Source organism: Rana temporaria, chromosome 7 (assembly GCF_905171775.1).
Source record: "Rana temporaria chromosome 7, aRanTem1.1, whole genome shotgun sequence".
Classification (NCBI taxonomy): Eukaryota; Metazoa; Chordata; class Amphibia; order Anura; family Ranidae; genus Rana; species Rana temporaria.
In genome coordinates this window covers 168,817,549-168,842,330 of record NC_053495.1, presented here as the reverse complement: position 1 = coordinate 168,842,330, position 24,782 = coordinate 168,817,549, and the positions used below count along the sequence as shown (strand labels likewise).

At 43.3% G+C, this 24,782-nt stretch overlaps 2 protein-coding genes across 4 annotated transcripts in view; both read right to left on the bottom strand.

The window, feature by feature from the left end:
- The window catches only part of RABGAP1L (RAB GTPase activating protein 1 like), a 471,992-nt gene that overhangs the window by 270,771 nt on the left and 176,439 nt on the right, over positions 1 to 24,782 (bottom strand). The window lies entirely within an intron of this gene.
- On the bottom strand, positions 15,019 to 17,546 carry GPR52 (G protein-coupled receptor 52). The gene has a single exon (XM_040360403.1). It carries the CDS (start codon positions 17,341 to 17,343, stop codon positions 16,252 to 16,254), a length of 1,092 nt encoding a protein of 363 aa, XP_040216337.1. The 5' UTR covers positions 17,344 to 17,546; the 3' UTR covers positions 15,019 to 16,251.

Below are 24,782 nucleotides of genomic sequence, written 5' to 3'. Positions count from 1 at the left end.
TATAGATTAGAAATAAGGTACTTAGAAGTTTGTTTTTTATTAAAAAATTTACAGTGCCATACACAGAAATAGAAGGGACAATGTAAATTAAACGGTGTGTGTTTAGGATCACTTTAACTCATTTAGTTACTGCAATAATGTCCACAGTGTCATGCGCTTGCCTTGCCTATGGCAGCTGCTGACATATCCCATTATTGGTGTATAAGGGCTGCTACTGGTAACAAATGAAAGTTACTACAGGTGAGCAAACAGCGAGGGTTGATAATAGTGTTTGATCACACAACTTACCAGTCATTGACAAATATTCAAAGTGGAACTGCTAATACTTTACTACACTGTGTAAATCCATTAGGAGTATTATCATGGCGCTACCACTGAGATGTGAAGCGACGACTGAAACAAGTTGTAAACCACTTCCGTCAACAAGATATCAACACATTACATCCACTGGGGAACTTTTAAAAAATTGTTGTTGCTTTTCCCTGTGAATTCGCCGACAAAAACTATTTTTTTTTTTTCTGTGAATTTTCTCAGCCCCAATTACACGGCAGCACTAAGTGATGGCGGTGTGCAAGAAAACATTCACACCTGTCCGTTCTGGTGTATTATTTCTTAAAATGATACTAAACACACACAAGTTAATTTATCTTGTCCCTTCTCTTTATGTATAGAAAAAAATAGGACCCCCCCCTTCTCTTTATGTACCGTATTTATCGGCATATACCGTGCACGTTCTTGCCCTGAAAATCAGGGCAAAATCGCGGGTGCGCGGTATACGCCGATACCCGCTTTCCCGCGCCGAGTTTGAATACTGCGCCGACATATACCGAGCGCAGTACACTCGTGTATTGTCGGGCAGTCTTGGCTCCTTCCGCGCTCACGTCCTGGACGTACAGGACGTCAGCGCGAGAGTTGCGGAGCCTGCCCGACAATACACGAGTGTACTGCGCTCTGTATATGTCGGCGCAGTATTCAAACTCGGCGCGGGAAACGAGCGGGGAGGACGCTGCAGAAGGACGCCGGACCTGACGAAGAGGACACCCGAAGCCACAGACGGATGCCGGACCCGACGAAGAGGACACCTGAAGCCGCAGAAGGACGCCGGACCCGACGAAGAGGACACTCGAAGCAGCAGGCGGACGCCGGACCCGACGAGGCCGCCGATGGACGCCGCGCAAGACACCAAAACTGTAAGTACAAAAAATACTTTTTTCCACAGGATTCGGGGCAACTTTAGGGGTGCGCGGTATACGCGGGAGCGCGTTATACCGCGATAAATACGGTATATAGGAAAACATAGGACCCCCTTCTTTGGAATTTTTTAGGCAACAACCACACAAAAGTAAAGTAGAAAATATATTTATTGTTGTACATAAAATTTGATCAAACATGTAATGATCGTTAAAAAAAAAAAAAGAAATAGACAAAAAACATGACAAATTGCATAGCAAGCATGGAATAGCATTAAAATACTCTCTATTTAATAACCGGAGAGTATTTTAATACTACTCCATGCTTGCTATGTAATTTGTCATGTTTTTTGTCTATTTCTTTTTTGTCTTTTGATATGACATGTTTAACAATCATTACATGTTTGAATGATCAAATTTTAATGCACAACAATAAATAGGATTTCACCATGTCAGAGCAGTGTGTTGTTGCCACATCCCTGATATCAGGGCCGGTGTTACCACTAGGCAAACTAGGCAGCTGCCTAGGGCGCCCGGCTGCCTAAGGCGCCCGGCCACTGGTGTTCCTACATTCTTATCTCAGCAGCAAGCAACCAAGTCTCACATAGTGTCAGAGGCGCAGCGGCGGCGGAGGACTGTGTCTGTGCCCCGACTCCAGAATGAATGGAAGAAAGCACACATTGATGGGCGCTGGTGAGGCCGCATTTGATGGGCGCTGGTGAGGCCACATTTGATGGGCGCTGGTGAGGCCACATTTGATGGGCGCTGGTGAGGCCACATTTCATGGGGGCATTGTTAAAAAGGTGGGGTTTACATGGGCATGGGAAAGGTAGTGGAGTTAGGGGTGGAGCCAAGAGGGGCAGCAAAATTAGGTTTCGCCTAGGGTGTCAAAAAACCTTGTACCAGCCCTGCCTGATATATAGGGAAAACAAGAGGACCCCCCTTGTTTTGGACTTTATAGGCAACAACCACACAAAAGCATAAAATATATTTCCATACTTCTTTCTGTATATGGTTGATGGCACTGTAATTATTAAAAAGGGGTGGTAAACCCTTGTGTTTCTTCACCTCAATGCATCCTATGCATTAAGGTGGGAAAAACTTCTGACACTGAACGCGCCCCCCCCCCCCTTTTACTCACCTGAGCCCATTTGTTCCCACGCTGGAGACGGGATCAACCTCTCTGGCCAGGGTTCTCTGGTCTTGATAGGATCAATTAAAAGTGCAGCCATTGGCTCCCGCTGCTGTCAATCAAATCCAATGATGTGGGAGCCAGGGGGCCGAGTTCGGCATTCTGGGTCTATGGACGCAAATGTTGGACTCTGGCGCGCGCCCGCACAGTAACCCCCAGGGAGAGCGCTTCTCCCAGGGGTTTTTACAGATGTGAGGAGGAGCCGTGAGCGCCATTGGGGGACCCCAGAAGACGATGATCAGGGCCACTCTGTGCAAAAAAAAAAAAAACTGCACAGCGGAGGTAAGTATATGTTTGTTATTTAAAAAAAAAAAAAAAGAAGAGGGTTTACAACCCCTTAATGCAAACAAAAATACAAGTTTTCCTAATAGATATACAGATGTCACATGACCCAGCTGGTCTGCAGGGAAGCATGTTTAAAATAAAAATGATTTTGGGATACAGGTAAAATTAATATCAATAAACTGTTTTAAAATGTCATACAAATATATATTTAAAATCAAACCTTATTTTTTGGCAATAACATGGAGTGGGTGGATTTCTGCCAATCACAGGCTGTGTCACGCCCCTCCAGTCTAGGTCTTATAACAACAGGGAGGTGAAGCCTCCATCAAGATGTAATATCCCACCCCCATTGTGCCTAGCTGGCTAGTGAACATGGAAGGAGGGTGCCGTCATTTACCACTGTGTATACGCCCACATAAGTGACTCTATAGTCACATGGGCTGCTCAGATGTGATAGGTAGGAAATTCTCAGGGTAGAAAACACTGAAAACTGAGCATGTGCACTAGCTGCCAACACTGCTCTGCAAAATCCGCAGCTGCAGTGGGGACATGGGCAGGAGGGGGAGTCAGAACAGAAGGATCAACCAGTATTTTTGCAGATTACTGAAAATGAATCCCATAGCGACTGAGCGAGTTTGAACAGCATGAAATACAGCAAATATTGATTGATGTTAATGATGTGGGTTTAATGATACTTTACATTTTTGTACTTGCCAAATCACATAGTGCTGCAAGGTGTCAGTGCTGTGCGATTATTTACATTATAATCACTATGGGAAAGGACTTCAGTCCATGAATTGGATGATGACCCTGAATGATGTCAGAATAAAGATGGCGAATGACTTCTGGGAGGAAAGAAAGACATTTTCAGGAGTAATGTAAGCTCTTTGATAGGTAATACATGCCTGCAATTAATAGACATTATGTAGCCAGCATGCATATAACATAAAAGATATATCTAGCACTAGGCTGGATTTATGTTATTATCTGCATCCAACTGCGAGTTTCTAAACTAAGAATTCAAACATTGCTTTTGTGTAACCATGACAACACTAAGAATGTTCATGTAAGTGGCTCCCAGATTTTATTTTCAGCAGTTCTTCTCTTACTGGCAATACTTGCAATGATCACATGATTACAATAGTCAGATCCTTAGGCTGCATTCACACTATAGCGTACTGAATCGCGGCGTTTTGTCCCGCGAATTGCGGTGGCAAATAGCGGCGTTTTGTACCGCGATTCGCGGCGACAAAACGCAGCGATTGTGAATGCAGCCTGTGACCCCCTCTATGGAGATGGTTCACATCTCCTAGCCGAACGCCGAAAGACGCCTGAAAAAAAGGTCCGGGACCTTTTTTCAGGCGGCAGGCGGCAGGCGTGGAGATGTGAACCATCTCCATAGAGGGCAATGCTAAAGCATCCCTCTGGCGTGTCGGGGCGGCAGCGGCGTTCACACTACAGGCGTATATACGCCTAGGTGTGAACGGGGCCTTACACTTCGCATGGAACTGGAATGAATATGTCTGTATCCACAGAGCAGGGAAGAGCTCTACTTCTAGGGCTGCAACTAACGATTATTTTCATAATCGATTAGTTGGCCGATTATTGTTTCGATTAATCGGATAATAGCCTTAAAAAATATAAAAAATTAGCATTTTTAAAAAATTTTGGGCCAATTTGTTGTTGGGCAGATTACAAAACACAAATTGCCGCAAAAACACATTACATGATGCTTTTCTGCAGGTTCTCCATTAAAGTATATTGAACCAAAAAAAACAAAATATCACCGTTTTGCATTAAAAAGTCATTGCCCTTTCCAAAAATCATGGATGTGAAAGTGTCCCATAGGAAAATGAACTGTAACAAGTACTAAAAAACTGAGGTGTGAAGCCAGGCCTAAGATGTTTAGCAACATAATGGGGTTAAAAAAAACAAAATAAGTACAAAAAAGAGCAAATAATCGCTACTGTAAGGGGTTCATTTTTTTACTGTGGGACAGTGAAAGTAATATTTACAGTAGCGATTTGCTTTTTTGTACTATAAAGGGCTAATTTTAATTTTTTTTTAACCCCATTATGTTACTGGCCGATTAATCGATTATGAAAATTGTAATCGATTAATTTCATAATCAATTAGTTGTCGATTAATCGATTAGTTGTTTCGGCCCTATCTACTTCACTATATTTTTTATTAATACAATTAGAGTACCACTATAAAGTCACCTTCTCTTCAGTCTAGTAGTAAACATCAGACATGAAATATGTACCACGCATATCCCTCTATATTGTGTACTTGCCTCCATTATGAGCACCGAGTATCATTTCTGTCTGCTGCTTCATTCCTCTGTTTTCATCACAAATCACTTCTGACATGTTTTCCTGTCACCAAGGAAAGAATGGTGACAGAGGAGGGACCTCCAGGTGATTGAGAGCCTCACACTCTTCCTGTGGGAGGTGTGTTTCTTCCCTCCAATCATTTATCAGAGCTCCCACAGTGAGTTATGCAGAATGTAATTTCAGCTCTCTGCCACGTTTTTTCTGAACTCTGAGACAAGCTTTAAATATTCAGCCCTTTGAACAGATATAGACAAGAGAAGACTGCAGGAAAAAAAAAAAACAGGTACAACTTACGTAGGAGGATTTCTACTGTGTAGCACCTGAGGCCAGTCACTTCATTGGATTTATAACTGCTTCCCGCCTGGGCCATTGTAAAACGACGTTCGGGGCGGGAGCCCTATTGTTCTGGAAGGATGTCCTCCCGAGAACGCAGGTAGTGCTCTGGGCACGATCTACTACCCGTAGTGTCCACTAGACACAGCAGATGACTGATCAATACCGCATAATCTCTGTGACCAATCACAGCAGATCACATGACAGTTGTAAACAATGGATGTCTTCCTTTCATGCCATTCATTGTATACAACTGTGTTACTAGCTGTGATTGCCAACACACTATTCCCAACGCACACGTTCCTATAGAAAAGGCTCTGCGTAAACATTGGTGCTTTGTGCTAGCTGTGATTGGTCTCAATGATCACATGGTACAGACAGGGCCAATCACAGCCCATTTGTACCATGTGATTATCTGTGGTCAATCATGGCTAATCACAACAATACAATGTCTACACACTGCCATTCAGTAAAAAAATCATAGTATGTAAAAATAAAATAAAAATCCTGATCAACTGCCCAGAGTAGTACAGCGTCACTATGGCAACACTGTATTGCTCTGGTCGCAGTTTGTAAAAAAAAGTAAGGAAAATAAATATTTAAAGAACATTTAAAATTTTTATATGATGGTGCTGTACTGCACTGGTGACAATATATATATATATATATATATATATATATATATATAGATAGATAGTAGTGAAAAATACCTTTTTCGATTTATAGTCCCAAAGATTTTGACAAAAAATTACAACTTAAAAAAATGTGCCATGCCTCTTACTAAATACCTCAGACTGTCTACTTTCCAAAAAGGTTATTTGGGGGAGAATTGTACTGTCCTGCTGCTTTCGGGGTTTCAAGAAATGAGATTAGTACACCAGGATTGATCGAGAGAAAGAGATAGAGATTTCCTACAGACTAAATAATATACACCGATTTGGATTATTTTAACCAAATATAGCAGAATACATTTGGGGCAATTTGGGGGGGGGGGACTCCTGGTCTGTTTCGAAGCACTGATGGTACCCTCCAACATTTCACTCTGGAATGCCTAAAGGTGAGTTTAGGGTCTTGAAGTTATCTTCATGATTACCGGTCTCACTGTGGTGACTATACATCCTCTTCTTGTAAGTAGTAAGGCAGCACCATCGCAGCTGTTGGGCCCTGTTTACATATTTTGGGTGCATTACAAAGTTCTGCTAGTCTTTGATGTGGTTTCCAGGAAAGTATTGGTTTTACTGATCAGAATATGACCCACTTACACCAAATGGTGTGCCCTTTCACACAGAGCCGCTCTACTCCATTCAGCAGGGGATCCACCAGCAGATCCCCTTGCTAAATTGGAGCTCAACGGGATGGATGTTAGCTTTTTGACATCCGTGCTGTTCAGTTTGTGTCCACATATACACAATGGACAGGGGCATGTCTATGGGCGGCCAGATGTAAACCATCCTCTGTTCATTTACATCAGGCTATCTCCGATCCCTCATATTTTGGTCCAAAAAAACTGAAGAATTATACAATTGATTCGGTCATTAAAGTGGATGTAAACACGATTCATGACATTTGAGCTGGGCACATATATCTGTAGTGTTTCCTTATATCTCTCCAAAGCACTATGTCCCGTAGCTTTCTCCTGCTCAGTTCCTATGTTATCAGCCTGATCATTTTTTAACAAATTCTCAGAGATGGCAGCCTGAAGTGTGTGTTGGGGAAGGTTGCTATAAAAAGATTAGCAGTCAGTTTGCCACCACACAGGCGAGCTGTGCACATTCCTTTCTTCCTTTGCCAATGTGGAGTGGGGGTGTGTGCCTTTCCTCCAATCAGCGGTCTTGGCTATATGCCAATAATCCACTCCCAGTGCTAAACAGGAAAAGAAAATCTGTATCACTGAAGAACACTTTCTAAAGGATATATACACAGATGAAGACAGCAGATATACATGTAAAACTTAGATAGGGAGATTTGTTTCATATCTGTGTATCATCTGAGGCTTTTCACTTCACTGGGTATATGTGAGGGTTTACATCCACTTTAACACACTTCCTGTCCTGGAGTGACAATGCTCACTTATGATACCATATCCATGGAGGAGCTGCATTGGCACCCTAGAAAAGGACTGCAGAACATCTCCCCTCTCTTTTTCCTCATAAACATGGTATTTTTACACTTATCAAATGTATACATTGCAACAGACCAAAAGGGACCAAATAATAATCTGCTCCCATTCATCGTTGGGGTTTACATATACTTTACAAGTATTAAAGTGGATCAAAGGGCTCAAGGTTTTTTACCTTCATGCATTCTATGCATGGAGATAAAAGACCTTCTGTGTGCAGAACCCCCACCTGAGCCACATTGTGATCCAGAAATGTGAATGAAAGCCTCAGCTCACTGGGAACTCTCCCTCCTAATTGGTTGAGTCAATCACAGTCAGTGAGCCAATGAGGAGAGAGAGAGAGAGAGGGTGTGGGATGGGCATGCAGAGCAGTGGCTCGGGAGTCCCCAAAGCAAACTGTTTGCTGTGGGGGCACTTGGCAGAAGGGAGGAACCAGGCTTGGTGGTGGGGGTAAAACTCATATATATATAAAAAAAATATGTTTTATATTTTTTAACTTGCCTTTAATAATCACTATTGGGGTATATAGGTTAGCACAACCAGGCATCGAACACTTGTAAAAAGTCAGCAATAGTAGTGTTTCAGGGAAGGTTGTCGCCAATTGTTCTAAGAATATCAATTAACAGAAAAAAATGATCCAAAAATGTATTATGCACATTAAGAAATGAAACAATCAAAGACTCTTATACACATTTTTAGCAGTAAAGCGGAAACACAATGACCCACTACTCAGTTTGTTTAAAACAGCAAGGTGCAAGCAAGAGCAACAGCTACATAAAATACACACATTGCACAGCATTCAGCTTTGATAATTAGCAAAGGAATGCAAATTATTATTTTTTGTCTATAATCATAATAAAATTAGAAGTCTCTTTTGCATCTCCTGGCAAATATACCAGTATGATGGTGCTTTGACATGCGTGGTCCTAGAAAACAAAACTGGGAAAGGGTGACCCCAGTGATCTAGTGATCAGTTTTCTTTGTAGCAGAGGCACATGCGATATCCGTTATCCCCATATAAACCCAGGGATGGTACTTACACATATAAGGCCTCGTACAGACGACCGAACATGTCTGCTGAAACTGGTCCGCTGACCAGTTTCAGCAGACATGTTCGGTCGTCTGTACGGCCGACCGGACAGGTTTCCAGTGGACATTTGTCCACCCGACCGTTTTCGAGCGGACAAATGTTTCTTAGCATGCTAAGAAACATGTCTGCTGGAATCCTGTCCGTCGGACATGTTCGGTCGTCTGTACAGACTCACCGTACATGTCCGAGCGGCCGCCATCCCTCGCATGCGTCGAATCACTTTGACGCATGCATGGAAGCATTGACCTTCCAGCGTCGCGCACGTCCCCGCGTCATCGTTGTGGCGACGGCGCGGACACGTCACCGTGCTGTCTGTCCACGTGGATTTCTGTCTGATGGTGTGTACAACCATCAGACAGAAATCTCCGAGGGGACATGTCCACTGAAAACGGTCTGGCGGACGTTTTCAGCGGACTGTCCCCTCGTCTGTACGAGGCCTTAGAGTTAAAAGATTTTTGCAGAGGGACCTCCACATAAACCCAGTATAGGCACTTCCAAATACACAGTACACATGAAATATTCAGTTTTTCTCCCTTGTTAGGATTGTAGAAGCAGATCAGATGTTAAATCTCTGGGTGCATAACAGTTTCTGGCTAAACTGATCTGAGCCAGGGCAGAAAAATAACCACAATATTTATTATTCATTATGTTCAATTAGGCATGTACCAGGGTGCTGAAGTTTATGCTAGGCTCATTACAAAATGTTCACAGCTTTGCTGTGGGACCTGTAAGAACAAAGTAATGATGTATCTATGTGAACACCCCGTTGACAGTAGGCCTTTGCAAAATGCCCCCCATAGCATTCAGCAAATTGCAGCATTTTCAGTAGGGCCTAATGGATGCTTCCTAATCTGTAGGGACAAAACTAAATCAGGTGATGGAAGTCATTTAGTAGGTTTATAACTCTCTGCCGTAAGTTACAATAAGCAGTTTGTCACAAAAGTAGAATTATACCTTAAAAGCGAAGTTCCACCAAAAATTTAACTTATGCTTTTTGGAATTCTCCCCCCCTCTGGTGTCACATTTAGCACCTTTCAGTGGGGAGGAGGGAGCAGGTACCTGTCCAATACTGATATCTGCTGCCACAGGTCCCAGAAGACAGCAGGGACCAGTCAGATCTCACAGCGCGACTCGTGCATGCCCAGTAGGAAACCAGGAAGTGAAGCCGCAAGGCTTCACTTCCTGATTCCCTTACCGAAGATGGGGGCGGCAACACCCGAGAGCCAAGGGACAGATCGGCTTTGGGTGCCGACATCGCGAGCGCCCTGGACAGGTACGTGTCCATATTTTAAAAGTCAGCCGCTACTGTATTTGTAGCTGCTGACTTTAAAAAAATAATGTGGCCCAAACTGCTTTAAAGTGCAACTATGGCCAGATTATGAACATTCAAATATTTATACACTTCACACTAAGGCATTTTTCAGGCGCTTTAGCGCTAAAAATAGCACCTGCAAAAAAGCCTCATCTGCAATCCCAATGTGAAAGCCTGAGTGCTTTCACACTGAGGCGCTGCGCTGGCAGGGAGCAACAAAAAAAAGTTGTGCAAGCAGCTTCTTTGCAGTGCTTTAGGAGCGGTGAATACACAGCTCCTAAAGCGCCCCTTCCTGTTGAAATCAATTGGGAGGCGCCTGCTAAGCGCCTTGGTAGCAGCGCTTTGTGGGCACTTTTAACCCTTTATTCGGCCACTAGCAGGGGTTAAAAGCGCTGCGCTAGCACTCGAAAAAATACGGTAAAGCGCCGCTAGTTTTAGTGGCGCTTTACCAGCGTTTTTCAGCATTGGCAGAATGAAAGGGCTCTTAGGGCCTGTTCACACCAGCGTCATTTTGACTGCACTGGGGTGCCTTGCCCAGTGCAGTCCCTACACAAGACATGGTAAAAAGCCGTGTTCCCCATTATGCCAGTTCACATTGTGTGCTGAAAGTAAAGCTACGGCATGCAGAACTGTATTTCAGAGCAGTGTGGCGCCTTGTAATCCAATGAACTGCACAACACTGCAGCCAACAAAACTTTGTGACAATAAAATTTGCACTTGGGAACAGTCCACAGCACACACCAGAGCTGGCTGCACACTATGCAATTTTTATACAATTTTCTTGTACAACTTTTCTTTATATTTACCAAAACCATATAATATGGAGGTCAAACCTAAACAAACACTTTCAAATTGTATGCAATCAGACAGGCCCTTGCACTACATAGTGGAAGGTAAACTTAAAGGAACACGAAGAACAAAAATTGTATAATGTGTATCCAAGTTTAGTCCAACTCCAGATATAGCTTTTTTTTATATATATCACACTATAAATAAAAATTAAAATAAAAAAAAGAAATTGGGCACACGCTCGTCTGGTTGGCCTTCAGCAGGCCGAAACCAAGGACTAAACGAAATATATGAAAAATATCGTATGACCATGGCTTTTTTGTTGTTATTGTTTCTGATCATGTGCAGTCTATTGTATCCAATTTTTCTCGTACGAAAAGCATACGCGAATAGTACACATTTAACGAAAATTGTTTGCTCTGTTCATGTACAAGAAAATTTTTGGAGTTGGTCCCTTTGGAAATTTTCATTTGGAAAGTAAGAAATTGGATGTTGAAACATTGAACAATTGTGCATGGTACAGAATTTTTTTCATAGTGTGTACCCCACTTTAGGCTCCTCTGAAAGTTTAATGCCGTCGCCGCCATCATGTTTCACCCTACCTATGCCTTGGAAGCTACCGCGCATGAGTCAAAGTAATTTCGAGCATGCACGGGTTTCCATGGAGAGGTAAGTATACAGACGCTCGGGTTTCTCGGCAGGAAAACACTGCCGAGAATCTCACGACGAGAATATAGAGAGCAGGTTCTCTATTTTTCTCGTCGAGATTCTGGGCAGTTTTCTTGACGAGAAACCTCAAAGCCTCATAGGCCCCGTACACACGTCCGAGAAACTCGATGAGCAAAACACATAGTTTTGCTCGTCGAATTCCTTGTGAAGCCGCCGAGGATCTCGGTGAGCCAAGTTTCCTCATTGACTAACGAGGAAATAGAGAACATGTTCTCTATTTTGGCCCGACGAGATCCTTGTCGGTTTCCTCGGCCAAAAGTGTACACACGACCGGGTTTCTCGGCAGAATACGGCTCCGATCGAGTTTCTGGCTGAATTCTGCCGAGAAACTCGGTCGTGTGTACGGGGCCATACACATGCTCGGTTTACTCGGCAAGAAAGCTCTGCCAGCAGTCTTCTTGCCGTTTCTTGCCGAGAAAACCGTGCGTGTGTATGAGGCTTTATTCCCTGTTCTGCAGTGTCTCTGTATGGAGGCAGCCATCTTGGTAGAGGCAAGTCTCAAATAGCTCATGTTAAAGCCTCCTCAGCAAGGAGAGCAGTGATGTCACCAATTCTCACTCTAAATCTCCTAGACTTGGCAATCAGGGGAAGTAGTGTCTTATATCACACTGCAGACACAGGAGGCACCATCAGATACCAGGAAGTGCACTGCTTTTTTAATTTTCTCAAAAAAGGTAGCATTTCCAGGGTACTGCTTAGGCACAATTTACATTTATTTTCTATACCATAGCAAATCTTCACTTTAAGTTCTGTTCCAATTTAGAGTATATGTGGACCCTCATTATACATTTCTTTTTTCTTGTTCATAAGGAACTAGTCTCTGTTCTTGACTGCATAAGGGGCTTATAGAGCTGGGGTGGAGAAACAGAAGTACACTTATCTTTCCAGACTTCATAGGGGGAATGTCAGCACAAGTCTGACCATTGGAGGACAGGCCAGCTGTTCTCCCAGCACAGCCAGAAAACTGACCACACTGGGTTGGATATGCTCTCATGCATGGTCAGTTTGAAATAGGACAACAAGGGGACTGGCAGGATCACCAGGTATTTCATAAAAAAGGAAAACAAGATATTTTTTAACAGAAGTACATACACAAATATGAAATGTTGGGGTAACATATTCTTTAAAGCGGAACTAAACCCACCTATTCTATTCAGCCAAGAAGGCTGCCATTTTAGCCTCCGTTTGATCGTCAAGTTCCATGGAGCTGCACATGTGATCAGTTATTTGATGGATTGACAGTTTGGTTACAAACACAAGCAAATGTGGCAGTTAGAATTTCTGGCATGCCGGGAATGTAAATGTTTTTTGAAACCGTTAAATCGATGGCTTTAGTTCTGCTTTAGACCCCTTTTTACACTGAAGCATTGACAGCATTAGTGGTAAAGCGCCGCAAGTTTTAGTGGCGCTTTACCGCTGTTATAGCGGCGCTTTTCGGCCATTAGTGGAGACATTTACCCCCCCCCCCCCCGCAAGCGGCCAAAGAAAGGGTTAATAGTGCCCATGTGGCGCCGCTGCCAGATCGCTTTCAATTAGCAAGGCACACCTCCCCATATAACTTTTTTTCCCGTCCTGCAAGCGTACAGCCCCAGTGTGAAAGCACTCGGGCTTTCACACTGGGGTGACTTTAAGCGCTAAAATGTCTGAAAAGGGGTCTTAAAAGTAAACCCATCGATTTAACAGTTTCAAAAAACAGTTAGCATTCCTGGCATGCCCGGAAGGTAACGGTCACATTGGTTGTGCTCTCAACCAAATTATCAAACCATCCAATGGCTGGTGTCACAAGTGATCACATGTGCAGCATCATGGCAGTTGAAGCTGAAACAGAGGCCAAGATGGCAGCTTCCTTGGCTGAAAAAGATAGGAGGGTTTATGTCCCTAAACACAGATTAGGTGCTCTGGGAGAGAAGCTGAGCTACAAACAAATTCTACTGCAAACAAATGCTTCCGCTTGGAACTTTGAGAAGAAGTTACTCCAGAGTGCCTACAGCTACAGAGTACAGCAAAGACTGGTTTTTAAGCTCATTTACTGGTGGCTAATAACCCGGCCAGAGGTTAACATTAAAGTGTATTTGTACATTGTTTAAACTAGCTCAACTGCCTGTGTTTCATCAGATATGGCGACCCCGTCAGAATTTGGTAACGGAAGTGAGGTTCGGTCGCCGCCATCTTGCTACACCCAGCACTCCTCCATAGTAAGGATACTCTGAGAAGAGGAAAGAAGACCTCTTGTTACACCCACCAGAGCATGGGTGCTCAACCTGTGGCTCTCCAGCTGTTGCGGAACTACAATTCCCATGAGGCATTGCAAGCCGCTGACAGGTACAAGCATGTCTCCCAAAGGCTGAGGCATTATGGGAATTGTAGTTTTGCAACAGCTGGAGAGCCACAGGTTGAGCACCCATGCACCAGAGTTTTGCATTTACACTTATATTTAAAGTGAGTTTATATACTAATATCCAGTACTTCGAACTCTGTTCAACTGTTATGATGTTGAATTTTAAAACCAGCGGCAAGCCTGCTCATCTCACAGGTTTTCTATTCCGGCAGAAGATCCCTGCTTTTAAAATTCAATATCTAACCAGTCAGACGGCCTTCTAAGCCCTGTTTTTCAGTATATAAACTCCCTTTCCTGTTAAAAATAACTGTAGAATGGAAAACTCCAGTGGGTGTAACAATATGTCCGCTTTCCCCTTCTATGGAGGAGTATGGGGTGTAGCAAGATGGCGGTGACGGATTGTCACTTACGTTACCAATTCTGACGGGTCGCCAAATCTGACGAAACACCTACAAGCTTGAAAAGAAGGCATCTAGAAGAACCTATATGTAAAACGCATCATCCACATGGACATAAAAAAAATGCTGCGTTCGGATCACCATGTTATTTACGGATCTGAACACAGCACTTCTGTTTGCTTAGAGCACCCCAGGAGTGCCAAAAACGGTTTACTGACTTAAAGCGGGAGTTAATATATTTTTTTAAACAATCCCCTTAGCTTCATGCTTGTCTAGGGGAATCGGCTATTTGTTTTAAAATATGAGCTGTACTTACCATTTTTGAGATGCATCTTCTCCGTCGGCTTCCGGGTATGGGTCTTCGGGAGCGGGCGTTCCTTCTTGATTGACAGTCTTCCGAGAGGCTTCCGACGGTCGCATCCATCGCGTCACTAGTAGCCGAAAGAAGCCGAACGTCGGTGCGGCTCTATACTGCGCCTGCGCACCGACATTCGGCTTCTTTCGGAAAATCGTGACGCGATGGATGCGACCGTCGGAAGCCTCTCGGAAGACTGTCGATCAAAATAGGAACGCCCAGTCCCGCAGCCCATACCCGGAAGTGACGGAGAGGATGCATCTCGTAAACCGTAAGTACAGCTCATATTTTAAAACAACTAGCCGATTCCCCTAGACAAAACGAGCATGAAGCTAAGGGGAAAAGGTATATTGTACCGGTGAATCTCCGCTTTAAATGTCAGGACATGTTTATTTAGATTGAATTAGGCTTCTTTTTCTACTTAGCCAATATAAGTGCTGTAGACTACATCTGCTTTGAAAAATGCTGTCTTGTCTGCTATTCAGAGCAGAGGTATTCATTGCATTTGATTCAATAGATACCGTTAGGGGAACAGTCAAAGATCACACACCATTACATATATAGATTACTTTTTATTATTAAATATATACTGTGCACAGTGAAACTGCACATGGAACAGGGGAAAAAAACACAGCAGCAAGCTAGATGTGCTATAGGATGATGACAGAGTAAAACGTATAGCAGAAATATGGTACCCCTAGCAGATTCTATTTTTTCCATGGGTGGTGTGATCACCAATTGTTCTGGAAAGGAAAAAAAAAAAGGTCGCTGCTGCTAATTCTGGAAGGAGCCACTGCCAGCTGCCTCGTCTGACAAAAGGCTCGATAACATGTCTAGGTGGCCAGGAATGCAAAGCCTCTACTTGGAAACCAGAGCCACATCTCTTTATCAATGCAATCAATATATACACAAAGCATACATGACTACAGATGTACATTGGACATGTGCTAAACACTTAATTACCGTAGCATGTTAAAGGAGACAGTGATTGCCAACATCAAGGCTAAGCAATCAATGTTGGGCATACTTGAACAAAAGAAATTAAAATACACATCAAAAAGTAGCAGCTTTTGTTGGTAAGTAGTGTCAAAAAAAATCAAGTCAAGGGGGTCAAGAGGCTAATATTGGAGGGCAAAGTATTCAGAGGCACATATATTTTGACGGAACACCTCTTTATATTGCACACGCTCTTTGTAAACTCCCATGTGGTTTGACAGCCACTTAACTTTGCGCTCAGGTAACACATATTCATAAAGTTACATTTAAAAACAAAATAAATAAAAACAGCAATTTGGTCACCTTCAGGCTAAGGAATAGTTTGTAATGACTGTGGTTACACAGCGGTACTGTATTTAGTAACGTGAGCCTTGCGGTGGGCAATGATCTTTTTATTATCCTCGGCAAGGCAATGAAGACATTCTATTTTGCCAGGGAACGAGAGAGGAAGTGACCTTTATTGTATTATCTGATATTTCTGCAGAATATCTGCATTAATTAGCTAATCTTAACCTATCTGACACCTTCTCTTTGATATTTTCTTCCCCCCAGCTGATAGGATGACTCATTTTTGACAGCAGGGCATAGAATCGTGTGCTCTTTGTCTCTCCACTCTCATCAGAGTTTCCTGGTTCCCATTTCCATTGCAAATCAACAACTCAAACAATGTAGTCAAAATGAGGTGCTGAAATCATTTTATATATATTTGTTTGTAGATGGTTCTGAGAAAGCAGCATCCCCGGGCCTGTGCAGAGGCGGTACCAGCTCATGATTGTCACAGCAATCATTTTAAATAGAACATGAGTTAGCACGCTTTCGGGGCTTAGGGTCCCGATCTTTTTTGTCTTTAGAACACATACACGGTGAACAGATTGTTTCAGACAGCCTCCTAAGACCGAGGCGGAAAACACTGTTGGATAAGCTGTAAATGACACAGTTACAGAAACTATTGCTTATGGCCAACCAGGTGGTGAGAAAAGACAGGGCCGGATTTGACAGCGCCCTCCAACTTTCCAACAGAAAATAAATTATGTACGGTAGCCAAAGCATGTAGAAAACGCTGGTTATCCGGAACAAAACCATGGCGTACCGTCGATCCGGGCTGTGAGCAGGCCCAGCTTCCCCAGTTGATTCAGCTTCATGGCTGGGAAAGCGAGCGCGGCGGTCACTCATTTCTTTGGTGTGTTGGCGACAAATACGGAAGATGTGAAAGTATGTAAAACATATAACTAGTGCTGCTGGAGCATAGAGCAGGCACACAATGAAAGCGGTGAAGTAGGCACTGGTGTGCCAAGCAATGGCACACCACTCGAAGATGTCCCCGTGGTAGCCAGGTTTACCCCAGCCGAAGAAAGATGGTAGGAAGATCAAACAGGAATAAATCCATATCAGTACAATGCAGAGGCGCAGTCTGCATGGGGTGACCAACTGGTTGTAGGACAGAGGTTTAGTAATGGCCAGGTACCGGTCCACACTGATAAAGGCCAAACAAGCCATGGAGACACTTTTCAGGACTGAAATGATGTATCCAAACACTTGACAAGTCAGGGATTCATGGACTCCTGTGGAGTAATGTAGCAAAGATAAGGTGGGCACCAAACAACTAACTCCAACCAGCAAGTCTGCATATGCCATGGTTTGAATGAAATAACTAGTGGTGTAATGATGCAGGAGTGGGGCACAATGAAAGACGAAGATGACAGTCAAGTTACCAGTGATGATCAAAAAGGTTAGCAGCACAATTATTGTGGTTTCCAGGATGCATATGTCCACTGAATTGTAGTGGCCAAAACCCAGTGGGCAAGGGTGATGCTCAGTTGTATTCAATATAAATCCGCTGGCGTTGACAGTCCCCCAATCAAATGTTTGTGACTGGTTCATGGTTTGGAATAGAGTTCACCTTGGATAGAATCCTGAAGGACAGTGGTAGACACCAGGTGGCAAAAAACAGTCTTGAAACCGCTAAGGAGACCCTCCACATTCGAGCCTCAATAGTGTCGGAAATATCTTCCATCAGTGAGATGGTCTATGCGGTCCTTCATGCCCGATTCATAAAACCAGTCCAGAGTTTTGGCTTCTATTCACCTTTGCTTTTCTAGGAGAGGAGGCACAGAAGAAGTTACCACGGCACCCAGGAGCAGTTTGGGGGAGCTTAACAAAGGGATGCTTGCTGGCTGTCTCACGATCAGGCGATGGTAATCCATTCTTAGCAAGCACAAAGCACGGCTGCTGAAGACAGAATCTGTATCCTGTAACATGGGTGGAAACTAAAAATAAAAATAAAATAAATGTAAAAAAAAAAAAAAACCAGAATGGGAAGAAAGAGAAAGAAATGCCTAATGAAAACATTTCTCTGACTCATGATCTTTTTAATGCTTAAGGAACAGGGGAGGAGGTAAAGGGTGGCTGGCTATTCTCCTGAGATGGTTTATCTTTAGACTTGAAAATTTGAATAAGAGGGAGGGGAAGTCAAGAGCCATCTTAAAATATCTCAGCATCTCGGGCCGGGTTAGCGGCAATCACAGACTATTTAACAGATACAGTACTTCTAAACTGATGCTCAATAATAGCAGCACATTACAACATCCAGCTGTCTCTGTTCAACCCAACCATGTGTCCTGTATCTGGGGCTGTGTACTGCCTGCATGCACTTTAACCTGTTAATGATTTAAAAACCTTCTAGCTGGAGGCGACAAGTAATTTGTAGTTGTGTCGTTAGCAGCGTGACCTAATTTCCAGCTTGGAGGGATTGCTAGGCATTACCTGGACTATAAAACTAGTAAGTTTTCCCAATGCGGTCAATTTTTCAGCAAAGCCTAGCTCCAAGCATCTAAGGATTAGGATCTATAGACGGCAGTCTTTCCTTATACGCTGCACAGTGACAGCTCAACCGCTCACCTTGAAATACCACCTTGCACACCCACCTATCACGATGAACGTAAATAAAACTCGAAATAGCCTCAAAAATACACTAAATATATTTTTCTTGACTTTCTGAAGTCCATTATTACACCTGTTACTTTTTTCAAGAGATAGTTTTCAACCTGTGCCCTGAATTTAAGGCTGATGAAGACGAAAGAGAATTTGTAGGCGTTAAAGTTTAGATTGTAAGCTCTTAGCAGGGTCCGCTTAACCCTCTTGTATTCTATTGTATTGTAACTGTATCGTCTCCTTTTTACATTGTAAAGCACTGCGTAAACTGTTGGCGCTATACAAATCCTGAAGAATAATAATAATAATACAAGTCTTAAATATTTTAAAAACTGTACTCTTAGAAGATAAGCACAATTCAGCCTAAATTAACCTGCTAATAAAATCAGGGCACGTGTTTGTTATTTTTGAATATTCTTACAGTCTTTATTCAAATTCAGTCTATTTTTTATAAAGGGAAATTATCCTTCAGGCTAGATTCACACCTATGCATTTTTTGTGCTTTTTGCATTTTGCAGATTTGCCCTACAGAACGTGTTCCATAGGAAACCATGTTAAATGGACTGTACTGCAAATCTGCAAAAAGCACTAAAAATGCATAGTAGATTGTAAGCTCTAACGAGCAGGGCCCTCTGATCATTCCTGTATTAAATTGTATTGTAACTATAATGTCTTCCCTGATGCTGTAAAGCGCTGCGTAAACTGTTGGCGCTATATAAATCCTGTATAATAATAATAATAGGTGTGAATCTAGCCTAAAGGATCATTTCCCTTTATAAAAAATAGACTGAATTTGAATAAAGACTGTACGAATATTCAAAAATAACAAACACGTGCCACGATTTTATTAGCAGGTTAAAAATGCATAGGTGTGAATCCAGCAATAGTAAATATAAGGACATTTTGGAAAGTTTCAGCATCTAATAGCAGCCAATGAAAATCTCATTTCTAAATTTGGAACGCTCCAAACTGCTGATAAATTAAATCTGGAAGGTGCGAGTTACTGCCCTTGTCCCTAGGACAGATCATTAAATAAAACCACACGCCTGTGCAGATATAAAGATGTGTTTGACATCAGATACAGATTAAACAGAACTGGACATACTAAGTAACTTGGACATCCAAGAAACAATAAAAAAAGAAGACGATGCCCAAGGTCATTTTGCCGTCCCTAGCTTGCGAGTGAAAGTTGGTGTGATGTTTGCTCAGCCTACCTCTTTTGTCCGTGCTTTTGTAAAGAGATTCAAACTGTCAGTGTGTGAGATGTGCCAGGAAGGTGGGTGGCAGCCGCAGCTCCGATACCATCTAAAGGAATGCTTTCTACACTGACACAGCCTCGGCAGTTTGGAAGAAATCATACCCTCGATCATCATTGTTCAAGTTGATCTACCTGGAGGAGTTTAGCCGTCTCCTTTCCCCATCTCTCCATCTTACAGATTAACCAAAAAAAAAAAGGACCAGCTGCTCCGTCTCCCCCCCACCCCAGCCCTCCTTCCTATTCTTACAATACAAATTAAAGAGCACTCTCCCCTGCCGCCACCCCCAGCTCCGCTGCCTCGTCCATGCTTTATTACAGTTATTAAAGACAATGCTTCTCACCTAGGCTCCCTGCTAGCAGCTGAGCTGTCAGTTCGGTACTTCAGTCCTGCTATTGAGATGCTGCTTTGCGCGGAGGCTGTCGCTATTTCTCACATTGTCGTTCTCTCTTTATCGCTCTCACTCTTGGTATTATTAGTGCTAGCACCTGAGCCCCCTGCTCCTCCTCCACATTCCCTTCCTCCTCCTCTTCTATCCCTCCCTTTCCCCTCTACACCACCCCCCACCTCCCTAGCAAAAAAAAAAAAAGGCTGATGCAGGAGAGGAAAACGCTGAAAAAGGTGACTGTCTTTTCTGTCCCAGTCAACAGCTCAGCCAATGGCTAGTGCCGGTTAGGACTGTCACTAGGTAACAGTTGCCAAGACACAACGTATAAATGCCACAAACTGTCATCAAACATTATCAACTCCTGAAAATCAGGACTTTTTTTTTCCTTCTTCTTCCTCCAAATTTACCAATGTGCCCCAACCTTTTTCTGAATCATCCGATCGCTCTGGGAGGAACGTCTCCGAGGCAGAAGCTAGAACTCCTTAACTGCATCCGTTTCAATGGCATCAAAACAAAACAGCATGACAAAAAAAAGTGGCTTTTCGTGTGTTTTTTTTGTTTTTCCTTCTTGTGCCACGATAAAAGTAAAAAACACAACATAGCCCTTTGCCTCTGGGTAATGTGCACATCGTTCAAACAAAAGGCACAGACTAGGAGTACACCAAGAACACTAGCTGGAGCCGGCTAGCAGTAACCTGAACCCTGCTGTCACGGAAGCCTGTATTAATTATTAATTATATAAAAGAAGCATGCTATTATGCACGGTAAGAGGTAAAAAAAAAAAAAAACAAACAACAATGTAGCTTCTAAAAGAAAAAATAAGATTAAAGGCTGTCAACGCAGAGGAATCTTCAACTAAAAACATTGCAGGGATGAAGACGATTCCTCAAGTATGAAATAAATATGATGTCTTCATCACCTTTGCTCAGTATGAGGATTCAATCTCTCTCAATTGGACAGAATAAAAGAGAAACCGCTCAAGTGCTTTGACCTCAAATGATATGTTTTTTTTTTTTTTTTTTAACCACTCGCCTACTGTGCACATACACCCCCTTCCTGCCCAGACAAAATTTTAGCTTCCGGCACTGCGTCGCTTTTACGGACAATTGCGCGGTCGTGCGACGTGGCTCCCAAACAAAATTGACGTCCTTTTTTTCCCACAAATAGAGCTTTCTTTTGGTGGTATTTGATCGCCTGTGTGATTTTTATTTTTTGAGCTATAAACAAAAAAAAGAGCGTAAATTTTGAAAAAAAAACAAAATATTTTTTACTTTTTGCTATAATAAATATCCCATTTAAAAAAAAAAAAAAAATGTTTTTCATCTCAGTTTAGGCTGATACGTATTCTTCTACATATTTTTGGTAAAAAAGTAAATAAAAAAAAATCGCAATAACCGTGACTGGTTTGCGCAAAAGTTATATTGCCTACAAAATAGGGGACATAAATTATGATTTTATTTTATTTTTTTTACAAGGAATGGCGGCGATCTGCGATTTTTTTCGGGACTGCGACATTATAGCGGACACATCGGACACTTTTGACACATTTTTGGGACCATTCACATTTATACAGTGAACAGTGCTATAAATATGCATTGATTACTGTATAAATGTGACTGGCAGGGAAGGGGTTAACCACTAGGGGGCGGGGAAGGGGTTAAATGTGTAGCCTAGTCAGTGTAGGGGGAGGGGGTGACTGGGGAAGGTGACCGATCTGTGTCCCTATGTACAAGGGACACAGCATCGGTCTTCTCTCCCTGACAGGATGTGGATCTCTGTGTTTACACACAGAGATCCACGGTCCTGCTCAGTTACTGGGCAATCGCGGGTGCCTGGCGGCCATCGCGGTCTCCGGGCATGCGCATTGTGTTCCCAGTAACGCGACAGGTGCGCGCGTGCGCCCCCTAGCAGTTTTAAATGATAGGACGTCATATGATGTCCTGTCAGAACAATAGGGGATTCCGCCCGCCGTCATTTGACCGTGGGCGGGTATTAAGTGGTTAAAGAACCTGCCAGGATAAGGATAGGAGAGTTGCTGCTGCTGTCATCCTTATCCCTGCTGCTGTCATCTTCATCCCTGCTGCTGACATCTTCATCCCTGCTGCTGTCATCTTCATCCCTGCTGCTGACATCTTCATCCCTGCTGCTGACATCTTCATCCCTGCTGCTGTCATCTTCATCCCTGCTGCTGTCATCTTCATCCCTGCTGCTGTCATCTTCATCAATCACTTCAAGCGGAACTAAACCCATTAATTTCACGGTTGTAAAAAAAAAAAAACAGCATGCCGGGAATGCCAACTGTCACCTTTGCTTGTGCTTCCAACCAAACTGTCAAACCATCAAATGGCTGGAGGGATAACTGATCACATGTGCAGCACCATGGCAGTTGCAGATCAAACAGAGGCCAAGATGGCAGCTTCCTTGGCTGAAAAAGATAGGAGGGTTTAGTTCCGCTTTAATGATCTGCAGGAGGATTAAGTATATCTGATGTTGCACACCTGATAGTCACGTGATTATCAGGCCAGTGACACACCCTCGGCCACCCAAGAAGAGAATGACAGCCAGAGTGTCTGTGCCTACAAGTCAACAATGGCAGCATGCTTATTTATTATCCTTGCAGGATCCCTGTCAGATGTAAAATAAAATCAGAGTGCTGCATGGCAGGAAAAGATTTTCCTCTTTGCATTTTTGCACCAGATTACCGAGTAATAAGATGTGGAAAGTCAATGGTTTTGTGTTTAAATGTACAACTGCAGATTCAAGGACTTTTGTCATCATCCTGGTTTTATTATCCAGTAAGTCGATAGCCTACAACAAGTATCGATGGGAGTAGGCTGATATTTAAAAGAAAAAAAGGAAAAGGCAGCTCACTAGAAATAGTTGTATATGTTTAGGGGGACAACTGGAGTGAATGACTAATGCCGCATACACACGATCGGAATTTCCGACAACAAATGTTCGATGTGAGCTTTTGGTCGGATATTCCGACCGTCTGTATGCTCCATTGGACATTTGCTGTCGGAATTTATGACAACAAATGTTTAAGAGCTGGTTCTCAATTTTTCCAACAACAAAAGTTCTTGTCAAAAATCGTCTGTATGCAATTCCGACACACAAAAATCCTACGCATGCTTGGAATCATTGAACTTCATTTTTATTGGCTCGTCGTAGTGTTGTACGTCACTGCGTTCTTGACGTTCGGAATTTGTGTGACCGTGCGTATGCAACACAAGTTTGAGCTAACATCCGTCAGAAAAAAAAATCCACGGTTTTGTTGTCGGAATGTCCGATCGTGTGTACGCGGCATAAGCTGTACAAAACAATTAGGCTTCATTAAAACTAGTGTGACTTCAGCCGACAGCCCACTGTCAGCTGAAAACCGGTCACAAGAGTGCACTCTTGTGGTTATTATTATACAAGATTTATATAGTGCCAACAGTTTGCACAGTGCTTTACAACGTGAGGGCAAAAAGTACCAATCAGTGGTGGCCCATCCATTAGGGGAACCGGAGCGCCTTCCCGTCTATCCACGCCCCCCCCCCCCCCCAGCTCTACCCACGGGCGCTATTCTGACAAGATGCCGCCGCCCCTTATTCATGCATCTGCCGCCAAGCAAGGGAAGCCGGCGGTGAAGCCCGGGAGAAGGGATGACCACCATAGTTTAGGTAAGTGCACAAAACCCACCTGAACGCCGACTGACCGGGGGACTGTTTGCCACCAAGTAAGGGAAGCCGGCGGTGAAGCCCGGGAGAAGGGATGACCACCATAGTTTAGGTAAGTGCACCAGACCCACCTGAAAACCGACCGACCGGGGGACTGTTTGCCACCAAGTAAGGGAAGCCGGCGGTGAAGCCCGGGAGAAGGGATGACCACCATAGTTTAGGTAAGTGCACCAGACCCACCTGAAAACCGACCGGGGGGACTGTTTGCCACCAAGTAAGGGAAGCCGGCGGTGAAGCCCGGGAGAAGGGATGACCACCATAGTTTAGGTAAGTGCACCAGACCCACCTGAAAACCGACCGACCGGGGGGACTGTTTGCCACCAAGTAAGGGAAGCCGGCGGTAAAGCCTGGGAGAAGGGCTGCCCACCATAGATAGGGTAAGTGCACCAGACCCACCCGAACGCAATACAGGAGGAATCAGATGGCCCTGCTTGTTAGAGCTTACAATCTAGAAATGTTATCCCCAGGAGAAGTATAGCCAAAAGAGCATCAGCTATACTTATCCATTAACTAATAATTTATACATTCTGCAATAAAATTGTTAAAAAATGTATTTAACAGCTAAACTACATTTTTAAATCATGATAACATACATATATAGATTTTATTTTAGTCTGGAGACCGTGAAATTATTGCAATGACAAACTATTAAAACAAAACTATTTTCAGACACCCAACATCTCTTTTCAGCGGTATGAACAGGCCAGAGGCTACAATGTATTGCTGTATAATTATTCATGATATTCACACAATACATCGGGATGAAATGAACAGGGAGAACAAAAAAAAAGTAAGTAGCTAGATCTGCTGCCTCTGAGTAACAAAGAAAACACAGGTGGGGATGAAAATGCCATTCACAGAGAGAAAAAAAAAAAAAAGACAAAGAGCAAGACAAGCGCGACACCCACTGACAACTAGCACTGCCTGGCTACAACTGCACCCAGCATGCCTGCCTGCTAGAAAAGCCAGTACTGTTTATGGCATCGTTCCCAAAGGGTGGCCTTTGACTAAAATAAATAAATA

What these genes read in the sequence shown, in the direction of transcription:
- GPR52 (XM_040360403.1), bottom strand. Translation starts at nt 17,343, where the DNA reads ATGAACCAGTCACAAACATTTGATTGGGGGACTGTCAACGCCAGCGGA.